General features: G+C 39.9%; 1 protein-coding gene across 2 annotated transcripts in view; it reads right to left on the bottom strand.

Moving 5' to 3' along the window:
* Nucleotides 1-19,417, bottom strand: part of CASS4 (Cas scaffold protein family member 4) — a 58,097-nt gene that overhangs the window by 13,086 nt on the left and 25,594 nt on the right. Inside the window, exon 1 of one of the 2 annotated variants that reach the window (XM_063425654.1) lies at nt 8,765-8,884. The exons of the other annotated variant lie outside the window; for it this stretch is intronic. Within the exon in view, the coding sequence (XP_063281724.1) occupies nt 8,765-8,776 (12 nt within the window). The 5' untranslated portion in view covers nt 8,777-8,884. Of the gene's footprint in view, nt 1-8,764; nt 8,885-19,417 lie in introns of those variants that run through there. 2 annotated transcript variants of the gene reach the window in all.

A 19,417-nucleotide genomic window follows, 5' to 3' on the forward strand; every position in this document is an offset into this window, starting at 1 on the left:
TACAACAATTTGCCTTTAACCATAAGCTGTCACTCACATTGGCTGATGGGAAAAGTCAAGGCTAGGATAATTAAATCATTTCCCAGTTTTGGCATGTCAAAAGACATACGTCCTGTTTCAGATCTTACAACATGGGTAGGCAATCTTCGGCACTTCACTTGTTGTGGACAACCTCTCTCCTGATTCTTTGCCAGCATTATGGCTGTAAGAGCATAATGCAGACCTCCCAACTGTCCCACTTTCCGTGGAACAGCCTCAATTTTGGGGTCCTGTCCCACTGTGCCTCTTCAGTTCCATTAGATGCGCTCGCGCTGTGAAGTAAGCACTAGAACCATGCAGGGATCGCTTCAGCAGCGCTACCCGCAGGGTCCTGAAGGCTTGGTCCCGGTCAAGAAGCATGTCAGACAATTTTCCCCTACCAATTAGTTGGAAGGCACCCTTGTCTTACAAGATTGGGAGATATTATGTTCGGATTAGGGTGACCAGATGACACTCTCAATTTCAGGGTCGTTTACCGCCATCTTGGGTCTGTTCCCTTGTGTATTGCGTTTGAGGACATCTCATTAGACGCGCTTGAAAATGTTAGGGCACTAGAACCATACATAGGGAGTTTCATCATCTCTCTGTGATTGGTCTGCCTTGAGTGGAGCCGATTACGGAGGGTTTCAGTCAGCCAGGCTGATGCCCCTATGCCGTGGACTGACCACTATCTCGCACAAGATACATAAACACTTTAACACAAAATAGAGGAGGGAAAAACTAGGGTGAAACTACCAAATTTTTACATGACATCAGGTATATTAAGTATTAAGGGTTTTAAACAATGTTCATTTTTTTTTTATTTATGTTAATATTTTCCTAATTTTATTTATAAAATATTCTTTTTTTTTATGCATAGTCCTACAAACATAAAATTCCTATTTGTTTCAACTGTAAAAAAAACTAAAATAATGAATACAAGGACCAGCTCAGTCCAGACCAGGTTAGTCTATTTAGCAGCTGTGATTAGTGGAGACCACGTTGATTTAATTAACACCTAAGGATCAGTGGGGGGAAAGCACCCAGGGGCTACTAGTTTTTACATGTCTGACTGGTCAAAAAATTTTATTAAGTGTCAATTAAAATGTAGGCTTTATGTCAATTCACCTTTATGAATGACCTCTTCTGTAAGTCTTTGTTCCCCGGTAATCAGCGACCACATGAAAACTAATTTCATGCAGACTTGTTCACTATCACCTAGATGTGATCAGCAGCTAAGTCACCGAAAGGGACACTCTACACCCCTGAACAATTTATCTCGCTGAAGTTCTTTATGTGTGAAAAGTGTGTCCTTTTTTTTTTCTCTTACAAAAAGTGCAGTTTTCAATAGAAATTTGCATTTGAATAATTTAACCTTGTTACACCCCCCTGGCTGTCAATCTGACAGCTCTTCCTGTTACTTCCTGGTTGTTTAGCTCGATGAAGCTAAACTCAAGAGGCAGCAATTACCGAAAGCCCCTGCCTCGCAAGGACTTTCATTGAACTGCATTGGGCAGTCTGCGATTGGACAGTCACGGAAAGTCTGGGAGGATAAAAAACAATTTGAGCAAGAACCTGGGAATGATTAACACAGCCTTAAAGTACCATAACCACTAAAGTCCCAAATGTAGAGGTCACATGCCTACCACGATTTTGGGGTGCTGTCCCGCTTTGGTTCCCTGGTGATCCTTTACCAACCCTGCTAGTTTAGCATAAATGTTTAACGTTTTGTCATCAACTCACCTCAACACACACTTCAGTAGTTACAACTCTAAGATGCAATGACTGATTAGAACATCTGTGTTTGAGGTGACAATTAGCTACAGCGCATAGACAAAGCTGCCAGGCTGTGCGGTGGCTTGAGGGGTGGACTCACACTTTCCATTCACTTACTATGAACAATTAAACTATGAACAGAACAATGCAGAACATATATCCTATTTAATTTATATTTACGAAGATCACAGGGTCGACCAGAGGGTTCTATTGAAGGGGGGAAGAAACGAAAACCCCACAGAGATCCCACAGATCATCTACAATGTCAGTGAAAGGAAGAGAGAGTCTTGCAATCCGTGCTGGACTACACATGGAAATGGTATGCAGTTTCCTGTTTTGCTCTCCCTTAGTGTCCCATTGGTGCCATCCGCACTGTACTTCAAGTAATAGGAGACAGATGTTTAGAACACAGAGGATGTCGACCCAGGGACGGCGGATCTGAGAAAGATCCATGTTTTTTTTTCCTTGCAGCAAAACTGAACACATTTTCCATTTATCACACAAATAACAGCCAAATAAAATTAACTTTTGCCATTTTATTCGTTTGGAGGAGAAATTTTTCTTAATTAAAAGTAAAATAATAATAAGAAAAGCACAAAAAAAATTATATATATATATATATTGCCTAAGAAAAGCCAAATTCAAATTATTTTACCATCTTTTTTACTTTGATTTAAAATGTGCAATTCTGTGTTCAGTTCTACACAATTCCTAGTGTTGAAAATAGACCGCGCATCTGGCTTCTCACTCATCCCCTGTAGGATGAATCCATTTTACTTGGGATGCCTGATGACCTTTTAGTCTTGTCTTGGCTTCGATGCTTGCTAATTACAGATAATGATCTCAGAATGTCCTCTCTAAATTTGGCAAATTCTGTCTGCAAAATGTTTGAAATTTAAAAAAGCCTTTCTTTCTTTTGTACTTTGGAACAATAATTCCATAGCGCGAGATTGGTTGCAAGAATTTCCAATAAAAATCGTTTTCTTTCTCCTTTTCGACTTTGTATATGTACGCTATGACAGTAATACAAACTCAAAAATCTCACTGGTGTTTAAAGTTATCACACTGGTTACTTAAATTTGTTTTCTGGTGCTAATTATTTAACCCTTTTTTTTTCCCCAGGAGATTTTCTTACATATAAAATTTTTGACTACAGTTAACCCTATGACATCACCGCTTCCTTCCCTATGACATCACCAGTGAATGGACCAAAAACCTCTCAGGTATGTACTTGTCAGGGCTCATATGCAACAAAAATTGACATTTTCCTTAACGAGAGCCTCTCAGACGACCAATATCAGACTTGTAAACTAGCTGTAAAAGACCCTTAGACTCCGCGTACACCACTGAGACGTACCCTTTCACTAAAATGAAGAGAATTCCCCTAATCAAGGGCTGCCCAAAAGGTAGATCCCCAGATGTTTTAAAACTTCAGCTTCTATGATGCTTTGTCATTCCAAAGTCATTCTACCTTTTGGGCACCTCTGCCTTAATCATTAACTTGTTATTGTGTAGAACTCACAAAAGACATGCACATTTTAGGCTGAAATTGCCAAACTGGAAAAATTCTCCCATCTTTTTCCTCCTAATATTTGAAGTTCCCGGTTTGTCATTTCACCAAAGTTCCCGGTTTAGCAAATGTTCGCCAACTGCCAAAATGCTAGATTTTGTTTAGAACACTGGGAAATCATCTTAAGAGTCAGGTTCTACATTAACATTAGGTTTTAAATTTGGCTCCAGTCCTTTTATGGTGATCCAGGGGAGTGCTTTAATTGTGACAAGAAAGGGTCGGAGAGATTTTACTATGTTACAGAATTGACATCTCTTACTGAATGGAAAACCCGAATTCCGAATTCCTTTGCTTTGGCAATAAACATCCCCCCCCTACATAAACTGGCTACAGCCAGAGCAAGTCACCTGGGGTCAGAGCTTTACCTCCCGCTGACAAGTGACTAAGAAAATACCTATCAGGTGACAAAGTCTCCAAGACACCAAGATTTGTCACCGTTGACAACAAAGAGGAGTGACGCAGATCAAATGTGAGCAAGGATATGCAACATCTGGCACTCCCATCATGCATAGCCAGCCTTTTCTAAGTACACTAAATCTACAAAATGTCCCAAATCTATCTGCGAAGTCATATTGAATCCCCAGAAAATGACCTCTTGCTAACAGGAAATTAATTTTAACTTTTAGGAATATAGTGCTGTTTGAATGTGGATTCTGCAAAATTATAGACTTTTTTTTATTTGGTTTTTTTTTTTTTAAGCATGCATAGAAAAAAAAAGTTGTGCATCTCTCAGTATCCAAAATAACAAAAATAAATTGTAACTCTAGCAGATAAAATTTTTTTTTTAAAAACTCCTATGTCTTTAGTGTATGTTACGCTTATTGCGTCACGATAATGGTATATATTTGTATTCTATTGGCGAGGTGAGAATCTTGTCGTCTATAGATTTTAGTTATTTACATAGGCTAATAACAGTACAGTCCTAACACTGGTGTAGTGTAGATATACAGTACTACATATAATTGACATTTGAGGTCCTTCCTGTCTCAGTAAATACAAGAGCCTAATTTATTGTCCCCGAGGGGGTGAAAAGGGTGCTTGGGCTGCAATCACAAAAGGAAAAGGGAGGAGGGGAGTTAAGGGCAAGTTAAGGACTTACCATATGGGAATCTGCAATTTCCAGGCACTGGGACAAAGAACCTCTGACTCATCAGCTGCAAAAGGGCTGAAAAATCCCACGCTAAGGCTGAGGCTGGCTTAGAGTCATGGGAATTGTAATTCAGAGCAGCAATAAATCCAGAGGTTAATTATTCATGATTAAACTCAAAGAATTAAAAAAAAAAAAAAAATACAACACTGACAGAAAATTAATAAATCCAGAAAATGGTCCTGCTCTGCAGCTTATTGAAATACCTAGTGGACACAGTGACTGGCTTCCCAGGGGAGGTGGCAAAGTTCTATAGATTGCATAGATGCAAAGCTACTAACTGGAGGTCATTGAACTGGACAATAAGCAGATCTAATCTTCTAATTCCTTGGGTTTTTTTTTTTTGTTTTTTTTAATAGACAGCTCGTTTTAATTTATTGATTTTTTTATGACAGCTTTTTGTTTATCCATGGGCGATCATTACTTATCCCCCAATCATGTAGTGATAAAGTGCGTCACTTCTCTCTGGCCCTGTGCATTTCATTATGTGGGCACAACCTTCTAAGTAGTAAAAATGTCAAAGGTATAGAATACAAATACAAGTGTTAAGAACACAGAGATAAGAGTGTTAAGAACACAAGAATATGTAATCAGACCAGGCGATAGAGGGAGCAAAACTACATAAAAATTGAATACACAGTGGATAAAAAAACACAATAATTAATATATAGCTCTTAAACTGGAAAGAGGGTCACCAATCCTCTCTAGGTAAATAGATGCACAAATCACCCTATATAAATAATACGAGGGGATTCCAGGAGCGATAATGAGGCACAATTATAGGGATGGTAACAATGAATATACAATATATAATAAATGAGATCCAACTCAAATAATATGTACCCAAGAAATGGTAATAAAAGTAATCATTTAGATTGTCCAAGAAATGAAAGAATAATTAATGATAAGACAGTCCCACAAATAGAATATGTCCGATAGGATAGAATCAGTCCACAGGATGTAGCATAAGGGAGAGCTCACTAAGGTTTGTATATGATAATACACCGCCGTGGAGCCCCTATGGCGGGGTTATCTAATTTACTGGAAGAACTAAAAAAAAAAAAAATGAAAATACATAAATAGAAAAAAGGAAGAAAGCAACACAGTACAAGATCAAGTTTGTGCTAAAAATGAGAGAAAATCCAAACAGCTTTAATGAGTCAATGATATCAATTATAACAGATAATATAGAGGATATGATGCACGTTGGCGGCTATAATGGTGAATGGGATAAGTGTGAGCTGCAGTCCTCGCTGTGTGTGGTCCGCCGGTGAGGTCGGCGTGCGTTCCACACAACCTTCTTAGTGTTGCATTTTTAACCTAAATGATGTAACTTGGTGCTAAACTCACTGTTCACTGTGAATAAGCCCCAATGTGTAAACTGTTACTACAGGAGGTGACATGGACTTCAGAATGAAGATGTTGCAGAAACAGGAAACAGAGAATCAACAGGTCTATCTATCTGAAAGAGAAACAATTCTGATTGACAGTTCCTCCGTCCTACATCACAGTGAAAACATTTGGAGTGAGATGTACACAACCGGTGTGCAGTGGATGTAAGGATAAAACACGCGTACATCGGCACCACATGGGCAACGGGCACCTCCATCTTCCCAAGATACTCTCTCAGGGTTATTTACTGACGTGAGAACTGTGGAGAATGCAAACTGAATCTCAAATATAAAGTCAAAGTAGCAGCACTGGAAGCAAAATTGTTTTGAAGAATCTTTACAATTCGAATACTTTGGCCTTAAATTTGATCACTTTTGAATTCCTGTTATAACCCTGTCTGTGTGCATGTATGTGGAATATCTTATGTCTGTGAGTGCATTCTCTACTTGATATATTTAATGATCGTTGGGTACTTGAGGGAGTAGCTGTGAGTAATAGCACCTAGTGGTATTTTGTTTATATATTCTCTCCATACGGACTTATTGTGAGTGCATGTGTGGTCGCAGATCAATAAGCAGGGAATTGTGGGGCATTTGTAATTTGCATTGGATGCCAAGCTGTGCCAACCTTACATGAGTTATAAATGCAAATATCAAAAAAGAAACAGGGTTTTAAAACCGTAAAAGCAGAACCAAAAGGCTAACTTGTTTCAGTTCTTAGAATGTTCCTTGAGCTTTGAAGTGACAGCTCGTCTTTAAAGTAAGCCCTGGCCTAGTTATCCCTCATCCCTGTGCTCTTTATGTGTGGCCCCAGGTGAGTCACTCCATCTCTCTGCACCCCAAGCACCAGATCCATGAATCACCCTGACACCATAGTCCTCTTACAAGTAGGCCTGGGCCATGGCAGCAACACTCTAAGAAAATAAATCAGAGCCTCTCGAGAACCGACCCAGCAAGATCAGGTCGCCTAATGTAACCGATATTCCAGTTCACATCCGCAAATCCTGGGAAAAAAAAAAGACTTAAAAAAAAAAAAAAAAGCTAACTATCCACTAATAGATTCCAGCTGGGGTTTTTACTCTTCCACCTGGTAGGCCGAGGAGAGAGTGACATCATCTCTGATATTCAGCTGTCATGTTTAAATGCCCACGGCACATGTGACATGTAACATGCATCTCCACCATACAATGTAAAAATATACAAGGTCACGCGGCTGGTGGATGAAGGGTTAATTGCTTCTGGCAGAATCCCAAGCTCCGATTGTGGCAGAGCTCCCAAATGCGATTCTATGGGAGGATAACCAATCAACGACTTCAATTCTCACAATCCTTAACCAGCCTCTGAGTTTTAAAATCCAGGACAAAGAATTATAGTTAAGGAATGTCGGAATTTATTCAACAACAGCTGACTGGCAATGGCTGGAATTCAATTTTTTTCTCTTTGTTTTACTAATCATTCTTCCAAATTCTCTCAAATTGTCTGGTTGTATCCTGATTATATGGAGTAACTTTCTATCGCTGGACCAATCAGAGGGAATATTCCATTGGTTTCTATAGCAACTACGCGGCTTTAAAAGTCTGCGTCAAGATTGCTCTTTCTAAATAGCTCATAAAATCGTGGCTAAGTTCTAAAACTAGGAACCGTGGAAACCAGTAGACGGCAATTATATAGAGCCAGCATATACCACAGCGCTGTACAATAGATAAAACAAGAAAACAATAACAAAACGTGCTTCACACGCGAGAACGGTAAACGAAGAGGGCCAACGGGTACATGCAATTAATACTTAGTAAGGCTGGGAAAGACTGGGAAAGTCCCGAGGTGTTTGCCCAGCCCTGCGTCTAGCGTTTATTTACTAAACAGTGAAATGAAACTGGAATCCCAAAATATAGATTAAAGCGGTCAAACTTTGGCTATAGCGGAGTTGCAGAATCCAAATCAGCACTTTTTTGCCTAACTTGTGCCGTTCAGTTTTCAATATCCTGTAGTGCACTGTTTACTGAATAAAGCCTTCAGTAAAAACCATGATGACTGAGTTCATATAAACAATATTTTTTGGGAGGAATTTGTTGGAACCACTGCATTCCCAAACAGAAAAGCAATCTGCAGAACGTCTTCACTGTATAACAATGCTGAGTATCCGATAACAGCAGATACTGTATCACTTACTGTACAGATTCTCAGATGGATGCAACACTCCAACTAACTAATCTCTCTACAAAATCTACTATTCTCTCGACCACCGACTGACACAGCACAAACAGCAAATAACGGGGAGAGGGATTTTACATTTTCAAGATATTTGTGTTGTCTGTTAAATATTACAGATAAACAATTTCTTTAAAAAAATTAATGATTTTTTTTCTAACCGCGAAAAAACACACAAATAAAACAGAAAATAACACTAGATTATGTGTATTCAAACATTACTCTATAGAAACTTGTTTTCCTTCAGCAAAATTAGATGGGACTGAGTGATAAAATGTTATTGAGAGTTTATTAAATCGTGGAAAAATCATAAGGAAATTTCAAATTTTAGTTCCAAATTGCAAAATTGGCAAACCAATTCTATTTGGATATAATTTGTTTTCCAATTTTGTCCTAAAAGTTGGTAAGTCCCTAGTCTTTTATTCAGAATTCCCAGCGTAGAGAATGCACACTGAATGGTAAATAAAAATAAATAAAAAATCTTTAAACAACAAACAATCAAAAATCTGCATTTTATCATCAAGCTAACTATGTCTCTGCCATTTGTCATATGGCGCAAACCTCAAACCCAAAAGTACTTTAAATAGAAATATAGTCAATTTTATCTGAATTAAATGAAATGGAAAGACAGGGATATAAAATAATGCTACTTACTGTAACCTTCATTGTGTGGGATCTCAGACCATTAATAATCCATGCCAGTAATAGCTAAGGCAATCCGATACCCAAGTTCAGAGTTCTGCTAAATTGCAGAGATTCCCCTGTAGGACACAGTGTTGGCTCTCTCCCTTACAGTACTCAACATCAATGAGCTGCCTCTAAGGATGAATGGGACACAATTCTTCAAATCCCCTCCTGCTAACCCTGATTGGCCGGGGGGACTGCTATGTAAATGAGGAGGGTGTAGGGATAAAGACCGAATATCAGCCGGGAAGCTGACAGCCAATAATTGGCTTTATCTAATTATCTGATATGGCAAATCACACACATAATACACATTTTATGCAATACACTAACACAAAGAATTTAAAAAAGGAAGGACACACTAGTTTTTGAATATCTCCAGGGGTGCTTGTTTTATAGTGCATATTATTATTATTATTATTATTATTGGTATTTATATAGCGCCATCAAATTCCGTAGCACTGTACAATGGCATTTATATAGCGTCTCCTTATTCAGCAGCGCTGTACAATATTATCAAGGGGAGGATTTATTGGGCTATGAGCACCCTGCGCAAACGCACTTACAGTCATTTAGTGTGTGTGTGTATAATGTTTTATTGTGTTTGTGTATAAGATAGTTCTGTAGAATATGTTTAAATAAATAAACAAATAATGGTTTGTTACAAGGTACTGCTGGAAGTCCGTTTTGTAGCATACATTTCACACAAATATATATATATAAACAAATCTCCAGCAATATAATATAATGCTTAATAAACGTTTAATAATTATTGTCTTGTCTTGACCCTACAGAGTAATAATCAAGACTTGATAGAAGTCATTTGAGTGCTGCCAATTTTGTTTATATAGATAAACATATAGAATGTATTTTTAACCCTGCCCCCTCTTGTTTCAAGACCCTGTCATAACCTTTAGATTGTAAGCTCAGGAGCCGACTAGCTTAGTACTTTATATAAAAGGGCTGTAAATACTATAACTCAGCCCACGGGTAGGGCTCTCTATTCTTTTTGTATCGGTTTGCCTATACTGTGCTGTTTATTTTTCCCAGCGCTGTATAAACACAGTAATAATAATAATCAATTGACAGTGATGATAACACATTGTATTCATTTAACAAAATAAAGAAACTGAAGAATGCTCGGTATGTGCATAAGGCGAATGCAGTAAATGAATTGAAGAATGCTTGGACTGTATATAAGGTAACACAGTAGCTTTTTGTCCATATTCGGCTCGGTTGTTGTTTTTTTGTTTGTTTTGTTAATATTGTGGGATTACTAACACTACAGAGCCGCTTCCTTATGAAAACACATATACATGGCATTTTATGCAAATTATCGTTTTCCCACAATCCTCTGCTACAGTGAGGCTGTGTCATTTACTCATTTTTCTGTGTTTTGGGGGGAGATTTACAACCCGGCATCGGGTCCCATTTGGCTTCATTAAACAGTTAGTACTTGACTGACAAATTGGCAAAAATGAGGACAAAAGAAACAAGAAATACAGCCAAATAAGAGATTTATTAGGGAATAAACCCTTTTCAAACTACTAATCAGATGTCCGCTCATCAGCTGTCTACACCTTTAAATTATCCTAAAATACGTGTGTTTCTGTGAGCTTCCTATGAACACAAAGGCAGTTTGCAAATATCTGCAGACATTGTTAATTGCAGGGGAGCATTTTGTGAGAATTGGGGGGGGAAGTGAGGGGTTTAACAAAAAAAGCAAGGAGAATATTTAACCCTTTCTTAGAGAGCTGTGTGTGAAGCTGCATTGTGCTCAGCTAAATCTAGCTCTAATTATAACCCGGCCGTTTTAATGTACTTTAATGAAATTATTTCACTATATTCTCTATTCATTACTACAAAGGTTATTTTACACGTGGCTTAATGAACTTTGCTGGCCTGTTACTGCATTCTCAAACATTTATGTTCGGAAACCGTATTCAACTAAATAATTATCGTATGTCCTAGTATATGGCTAGTGTCTAAATTGAGATTTAGCCTTTCATTAATTAATTCAAGATATTTTATATGTTTATTTGAAAATCAAGGTCAATCTGGATAATTGCAATTATTTATATAACGCCAACATGATCCACAGCGCTAAGCAAAACACATTAAATTCTAACAAAATATGCATGACAAACGGGCAGAGTTGGTGAAGAGAGCCCTACCCAAACGAGATTACTGGACAGAATCATATAATGGGTAAATGTCCAGTTAAGAGATCCAAAACACTTAGCTCACTTATGAAATGGCAACCTATCTCATCAAGTAATCAGATTGGTTCCCCCATCAATCAACTAGGACAGGGATACAGTGCAGGCAATGACAAAAAATATTCCCCAGACATTCCTTATCGTGTCCCACAGGCTATGTTGTTGACATGTGACTGTTCTCGCTATGGGCACAGTGTCAGGATTATAGTTGATCCAGCACGCAGAATAGTATCACACCTAGGACTAAGGATAATGTCTAACCGGACCTTAGAATGGCCGGACTTAACGTACCGCAGAATAGTCAAAATACTTGCCGAGGTCAGGGACACTGAATGAGACACAATGAGGAGGAAAGTCAGAAGTCAAGGATACCAGAAATCGGGGAAGTCAAAACGAAGCCAAAGTCAAAAACCAGAAAAACACAATCAGGAACACACTCTCGGATAACCAGCTAGTGGAAACCACGACAGGCCACTGACAAAAAGGTAATTTGGGTTTAAATAACCCTTCTTAAGTTGTAATTGGCTGTCTCTGACCTCTAAACCCAAAACGTGCGTGTGCATCTATGACGTGACGCCGCACACACGTCGGCGCCAACTTTGATGTGGGCGAAGGTAAGTTTGTTATAAAAGTCCGATCCGCAGCGGCCGGCGTTCCCAAGACCGTCGCACCCGCTGGGGACCGGAACGGAGGGAGACCGGGTAGCTGCGTGACGAGCCCAAGGTAAGTTTGAAACATCTCTGACGGCTTGGATGCTATGTTTGAGTGCCGCCATGCCGGCAGAGATGTCGGGAACCGTGACACGCAGCAACTAAGGGGTATTGCCTGGATCATCTTTTTAGATTTAAAGAGACCCCAAAGGTTTGCTTGTTAATCAAAGATAACACTTAAAGGGCAGCTGGCAACTTAAAACTATTTTTTAATATAAAAATCCTTTATCATTTTTTGAAAGAGAATATACACATATTTTTTTTAATTAAGTATATAAAAAAATTAGAAAACCAAATCCCTGCCTTCAGTGTATGACAGAGGGACACGATAGCATTAGGAATACACTTTTATATTGCTAACGTTATAGTGTTCCTTTAAAGAAATCTTTTTCATTTCAAAACTTGATGAAGTGATTATTAGATTAAAATTAGTTCTAAGATGACGGTTGTCCTTTAAGAGAGACAGTCCCAAAACAGGGGGTCTGCCTTGACGTTGGCAGGTGGGCTCATCCTCTCATGGCCGTTGGAGGTAACTAAAAAACCTCCATATGTTTAAAAATACATAGGGATTAAGGAGAGAGCGCAGGTAACTTGTTTTTCTTTTGTTTTTACTATTGGGGCTGATATTGGGGCTGATGTGTACTGTAGTCATTGCAGCCGCCCAGTGATGGGAGTGAGCGCAGGACTTTTCTTTCTGCATTTGTATCCAAAACAGACAAAAGCCTGATGGACCTGGCTGATGGTGGACCCAATCAGGTTTTAGCTAGCATGCGCCATTATAGACTAATCCTTTCCATTAGCTAACCAGGACCACAAGCTCTGTTATTGTATTCATTAAATGGTAGACATAAAATGCATTTAATTAAGACCTTTCTTGGGCTGTAACAGTCTAATGTAGCCCTGTAGGATATATTTTTGTTAAGTATCTCCCACTATGGCGTCTGAGCCAGTTTATAAGCACTAACGTATTTTTACTACTGTGGACAGGTGAAAGAATCTATTCTTCTCTAGAATGGTAAATAGACTAACAACCATCTTAAAGGGATATCAGACGATTAATTCATGCAAATTGTTTCACACTCTGATAAATTTCCATTATAATCTGTTAAATAGCTTTTCAGACCCAATTTAATTTCATTATATAGTCTATGTGTTCCTTTTTTCTCTTTTGCTTACATCAACAACCAAGTATCTGATCATCTGAATGTGAAATGTTTAAACTTAAAGGACCACTATAGTGCCAGGAAAACATACTCATTTTCCTGGCACCATAGTGCCCTGAGGGTGCCCCCACCCTCAGGGTCCCACTCCTGTGGCGCTGAAGGGAGAGGAAGGGGTTAAACACTTACCTTTTTTCCAGCGCTGGGACTCTCCTCCCTCTTCTGACGTCCCTGGCTGAATGCGCATGCGCAGCAAGAGCCGAGCGCGCATTCAGCCAGTCCCATTCTCAATGCTTTCCTATGGACGCTGGCGTCTTCTCACTGTGAAAATCACAGTGAAAAGCGCCTCTAGCGGCTGCCACTAGAGGCTGGATTAACCCATAGGTAAACATAGCAGATTCTCTGAAACTGCTATGTTTACAGCAAAAAGGGTTAAACCTAGCTGGACCTGGCACCCAGACCACTTCATTAAGCTGAAGTGGTCGGGGTGACTATAGTGTTCCTTTAAAAAAACCTGGCCAGTCAAATAACTTATTATTAGAAGTGTAGAATTTTAGATTCTTAAAACCTATTGAGGTACACTGCCCATTTAACCGGTTATGCTAAGCAACATAGCCACTAGAGCCCACTGTGGCAGTTATGATGGTAGGAGTATCCTGGCCGGGTTTCTTGGTAATGGCACAAAACTGTTTTTTGCAATGGTTTGCCCTCTCACTTGACTCCCAGCTGGGTGCTGAGGGTCCTTGCACCATTCAGTAGCTGAGAACGTTAGCTGGCCGCTGTCAGAACTATGCACAGACATTAGCAAGCCCGGAACTTTAGATCTGGCCTGGCTAATGAAATCCCAATGACGCTTTGGGAGGGAGTTACACGTCATGCAGCAAAGGGATTAAACTCGGTATGTACAGCATTTATTATTACTAGTAACGTTTATATGTCACCAACGTATTCCACAGCGCTTTACAAATATAAAACGGGGATATCTGACAACAAGTAACATACGGAATACAACAAGAGACAAGAGATGAAGAAAGCCCAGCCCCGATAACGAAACACTGCTCACACAGACTCCAGGCACCATGACCACTTCAAATCGCTGAAGTAGTTATGGTGCTTTAAGTAACCCTGGAAGAGCTTAAAAAATATTGGGAAATATTTAAACGTCTGTAATGTAAGCTTGTCTGAGCAGGGAACTCAACACCCTCTGTTCCTGTTCGCCCAACTCGTCTTGTTGCAAATGCATGTCTGCTAGTCCACCTATTGTACAGCGCTACGGAATATGCTGGCGCTATATAAATGATAATAATAATAATAGAAAAGGCTTTAGTTCGGTAAAATAGGGCAACGTTCTATGACCATTCTAGTCATTTCTATGTTGATTCCATTACTTTGAGAATGTTTAAGCACTTTTCTGATTGCTATACATTTAGAAATTGCCCTTCTAACCCAGAGCCATCATAGCAGTACAGATATGATAGATCACCCAGCGCATTACACGTGTTAAAAGGACAATGCCCTGCCTAAATCCATTATCTCTCTCATCACTTAGGCTCCTTGCTATCTTTTAGTGGGCCCTTTGAAGTTAAAAATGTAAAGTTCCATATCCCTCATCTTGATACAATTGTTGTCTTATCCACTTAAAAGACATAAATTGATAATATTCAATAAGCACCCAGCAATGCCACCAACTAGGAGCATTTAAAAGCAGTCTTTTGTTCTGGGAGTCTTAATTCTGAATTCCTGATAACAAGAAGGCCCGATGAAAGCTTACAAATGAGATTACACATGCTTAGATTGATAGGGTAAACATTATTCAATAAACTATAAATATATAGAGATTTATACTCCGTTCACTGTGAAAATGAAAAGACCTCAAATCAGACTTATAGTAAAAAATGATACGCTTTCAGTGTGCTGCCTGAGAAGGTGTCCCCAGAACATGGGGGTCATCAGGGAACTAAACAGGACCTTAAAATAGGAGCTGCCTGTCCAAAAGCAGGACACTTGGCAGACCTTCAATCGGATTTTTGGTCCACTCGCTTATAGCAAGCAATCTTTCCTGTTTATTTTTATTGAATATATTCCCCTTTTGTTATGTTTTCTCTTATTGTCTGTTTAACGTCTCGTGTTTCAGAAAAGCTACACGTGGGTCTTGTTTGGCAGTGTCACACTCACACACCTATTCATTAAGTCCAGATGCTGTGTTGTTATACACATGTTTTTTAGTGCAATTAACCCTTTAAATGCCAGTGCCAGGGAAGCCCCTTGTTATCACTCTGGTGATCCGCCCTGGATGTGTTAACTAATAAAGCTTTAATGATTCAAACTATCGCTATTGCTGATTACCACTGCAGGGCCAGGCCCCCTTAAATAGGACTGTCCTATGTCCGAGGTCAGACATCTAAAGACATAATACGGTCCTGGGAACGTCAGCTGAAGAGTCATTTGCCAAACCGGGAATTGTCAAGGCAATTCGAAATTCCAGGCCGTGTTGTGGTCACAATTCCCAATTTGATTTAAAACCCCCGATAGTGCATCAGCTAGCTGACTGAGCATTCTTGGAGTTGTAGTCAGCTCCGCTCCTGCATGGTTATGTTGCTTAGCGACCAGGATTATTAAGGACATTCTTGGAAGTGAGATTAGGAATCCGAGGTGGTTCATTTCCAGGAATCCTTTTCAGCACCAGATCTCAAAATAGGAGCTGCGACCCTGACTCAGCCGAACGAGAACAAGGATCCAATGGGAGCAAGGGGTGTGATACATATCACATGTAACAGTAAATATGCTTCATATTTCCTGCCTCCAGGAGGGGTATAGGAGAGACCCTCTTGTGCTGCTTCTCTCACACAAAGGGGGGTACAGAGCAGGGGGGGTGATCTACAACACATGCATTAATAAAAGGGTGGTGACAGCAACCAAATAAGGAGGACAGGTAACTGATGGGCAGGGCATGAAAAGTGCTACAATTTAATTTTTGCAGAATGGAAAAACATTCAGAAATCAATAAACTGACCCATTAACATCCTCCTGCAGGATAAATGTTCTGCTGAGTTCTGAGGACCCTCTATTGAACCCAGCAGACTATCTGCTGCCTCGGACTCTTACCGTGTTCTCGATCATTGTCTGCTATTTATCAATTGGTTTAGACTAGTTACACATTGATGTATTTTTACTACACGGTGAGTTATGCTGAATTCAGTTTACAAATTTTAGGGCAAGAGGTCTCAGATGATACTGACTGAAAGCATGACTCACAACCAACATGGGAGGTACGTGATCCAGGATGGAAGGGTCGGTGAGCAAATAGGGGGAAGTGATGAGAGGTGAACCTGCCCAATTAAAGGGTTAATCCAAACACCATAACCACTACACTACAGCGTTACTCTGGCTATATCCCCCAGTAATGGAATAACTATTTAAGGGGGCTGACCTGCTCAAAAAGAGAGGCTGTCAGCTTGGCATACATGCGCAGTAGACGAACTGGCGGCCTGTCTTTCCCGCCTCATTCAGGGCAGCCCACACTCAGATCACTATTAAAGTGCTCAGGCATGGGATCAATCCCCGGAGTTTACTCAGGATCTAATGCGCTCACACTGATTTGGGACATTTCATGGGACAGCGGACAGAATCCCGAAATTGGAGCAGTCCTGCCAAACGCGGGAGAGTTGGCATGTATGCTGATTAAAGGGACACTATAGTCACCCAGACCACTGCAGCCCATTGACGTGATCTGAGTGCAGTGTCACTGTCCTACTTAGTCCTACAATATGAAACATTGCCATTTCAGAGAAACTGCAATAATTACCTTGCAGGACTAAGGCTTCCTCTAGTGCCTTTCAATCAACCAGCCACTAGCGGCACTTCCTACAGACTCTAGGTCGCCTAACTGAACGTCCTCATTGAAGCAATGCTTTCCCATGGGGAGGGCCTTATGTGCTTGCCTTGCATGCCCATTAGGCCTCTCCCGTCGGAGGATGTCGGTGGACGTGGAGCGCCGACCCAGCACCGAGAGACATCAGGACTGGAATCAGGTAAGTGAATAAAGGATTTTTAAAAACCTTTTACATGCTGAGGGGGGACTCTGCAAGGGAGGGGGGACCAGAGGGCAGTATAGTGTTAGGAATACAGATTTGTATTCCGAACACTATAGAATCCCTTTAACCCCTTAAGGACACATGACATGTGTGACATGTCATGATTCCCTTTTATTCCAGAAGTTTGGTCCTTAAGGGGTTAAAGGGACACTGTAGGCACCCAGACCACTTCAGCTCATTGAGGTGGTCTGCGTGCTGTGTCCCTTTTGCACTTAGTGCTGCAATGTTAAACATTCAGTTCCAGAGAAGTGCAATGTTTACATTGCAGCTCTAAGTCTGCCCTCTGTGGCTGTCTGCCAGACAGCCACTGGTGGCATTTCCGGAATCCTAACAGACTTTTGGTCCGTTATCTGACGCTGGACGTCCTTACGGACCTTCAGCGTCAGATTTTCCCCTCAGGAAAGCATTCAATAATGAGGAGGTCTAATGTGTGCACGCCATTGCCGAGGCCGAGTGACATCGGCACTGGATTCAGGTAAGTGGCTAAGGGGGGCCCCGAGGGAGGGGGGGACCTAATAACCTTATAGTGCCAGGAAACGGGTTTGTTTTCCTGACACTATAGGATCCCTTTAAGTGATAGGTCTCCATGAAAATATGATAGACATGGCAAGCCTCCTCTCGCTGCTAAATCTAATTTGTATTCTCAACGAGGGTTTAGGAATAAGTTGTTCACTGAGGCAGAGATAGAAAGTATTGGTTCGCCTTAATTCTAAAGGATTAGTGCAGCGGCCGTGTAGGACAGAAGATAAAATCTAACCTAGAAAGGGTTTAAGTTTCTCCCACGGGCTACAAGAATATCTACACACACCCAAGGATAAACACACAAACCGTGCAGGTATATATATTAACAAACTCCGACAGAAAAGCTTCTATTTTTATTATGAGCTATTTTCATATAGCACTCACATGTTCTGTAGCGCTGTTTGTTCCCCATCCGTATTTTGAGACTGCCTGTAAGATTAGTGTTAGTGCTCAACACCATCACGGCAGCCGGCAGGACTGGAAAAACTAGGGTTAATGGAGTTACAATTAGGGGAATTCGGGTTAAGACCAGGGGACTTATAATTCAGAGGGTTATGGGCTTTAGCGATAGGAAAAAGTTTAGGGTCACTAAAGTTTATCTCTAAACTAATTCAAGTGACAATTCTCTCACTTTAAATGGGAAAATGTCACATCTGTTTTAATGTTTCCAATTTTATAAATTAAAATTACTTTTTCCCCCCCAATTCTAATTCAATGCACATTTAACTATAATGGTTTCCAACTGCTATGAACATCTTTCATTCCTACATCAAACTGCTGGATCAAACGGTCTAGCTGCCATCTTGTCGTATTGTAAGGGGCAATAGAACGTTTTTGTCTTAATTTAATTTTGTTCACAAAGGCCTCTTGTACTTGCTAATTTCTGTCATAAAACAATTAGCACATTGGAGTTTATTTGCTGTATCCAGACTTGATAAAGCTGACCCATGGAGTTCATAATTTTTGTAAATTTAAACTGAAGTAGACTATTGCAATTATTAACCCCTTCGTGATCAAAATTTGGCAGCTCCCTTTTTGTTGTACCTGTCAGTCCTTAAGGCTAAAGTCTAAAGGTTTTAAAGTCAAATAGGGCGCTACAGTAAAGATAAAAGGGCAATAAATATAATTTCTGTTGAAATCCATCCAGTTTTCTCTCACTTATAGGCCAAGGCAGAGTCATTTGCTAAATTATGACCTGTGAGGAAATGTACCAGGAATCTGCAAATCTTAAAATACTAAAAATAGCCAAACTGGCCAAAGTCCCCAAGTCAGCAATGTTTTCATGATTTGGCCTAACAATTAATCATCCTTTGAATTCACAATCGACACTTTAGTGAATAAGTCTGTGTGACTAACCCCTTCGCATTTTAAAATGTCTATCCTCAGGGTATGTATTTTCAATGTAGGAAGTTAATTTCCTTTTGACTTCGCACGTGTTAAAGAGTAGCCATCACACGTGTTACTTTTCACACATTATATCTGTTAATGTGCGTGCTACTGTCTCTAGCAAACTGTAAAATAAATCTATCACTAGGATAACAGCAAAGGGACAATCACACGATATGAGAGTTCTTTTTTGATATAATAATTTCCCTTGATACATGTCTAAGTCTTTGTTTATTTAGAAGCTAGTTGAATAAAGTACAGTATCAAGTGAGATAAAAGGATGTGTTTTCATGAAAATCTCCTGGGAAAAATTTATATTAAAGGGACAGTTACACTTTTAAATTGGGAAAAACATAATCAACCAAAAAAGATATTGGTATACCTTTGTTACCATTAATTCCAAGGCGTATACGAAAAATACTTTATGGATATTGGGTCTGACCTTCCCCTAAAGATTGCTCCTGATCAGTGGCGTAAGAACCGCGGTCGCAGCTGCGACCAGGCATGTCACTTTAAGGAGTCTAGTCAACTC

This window comes from Pelobates fuscus, chromosome 6 (assembly GCF_036172605.1).
Source record: "Pelobates fuscus isolate aPelFus1 chromosome 6, aPelFus1.pri, whole genome shotgun sequence".
In the NCBI taxonomy this organism is placed as follows: domain Eukaryota; kingdom Metazoa; phylum Chordata; class Amphibia; order Anura; family Pelobatidae; genus Pelobates; species Pelobates fuscus.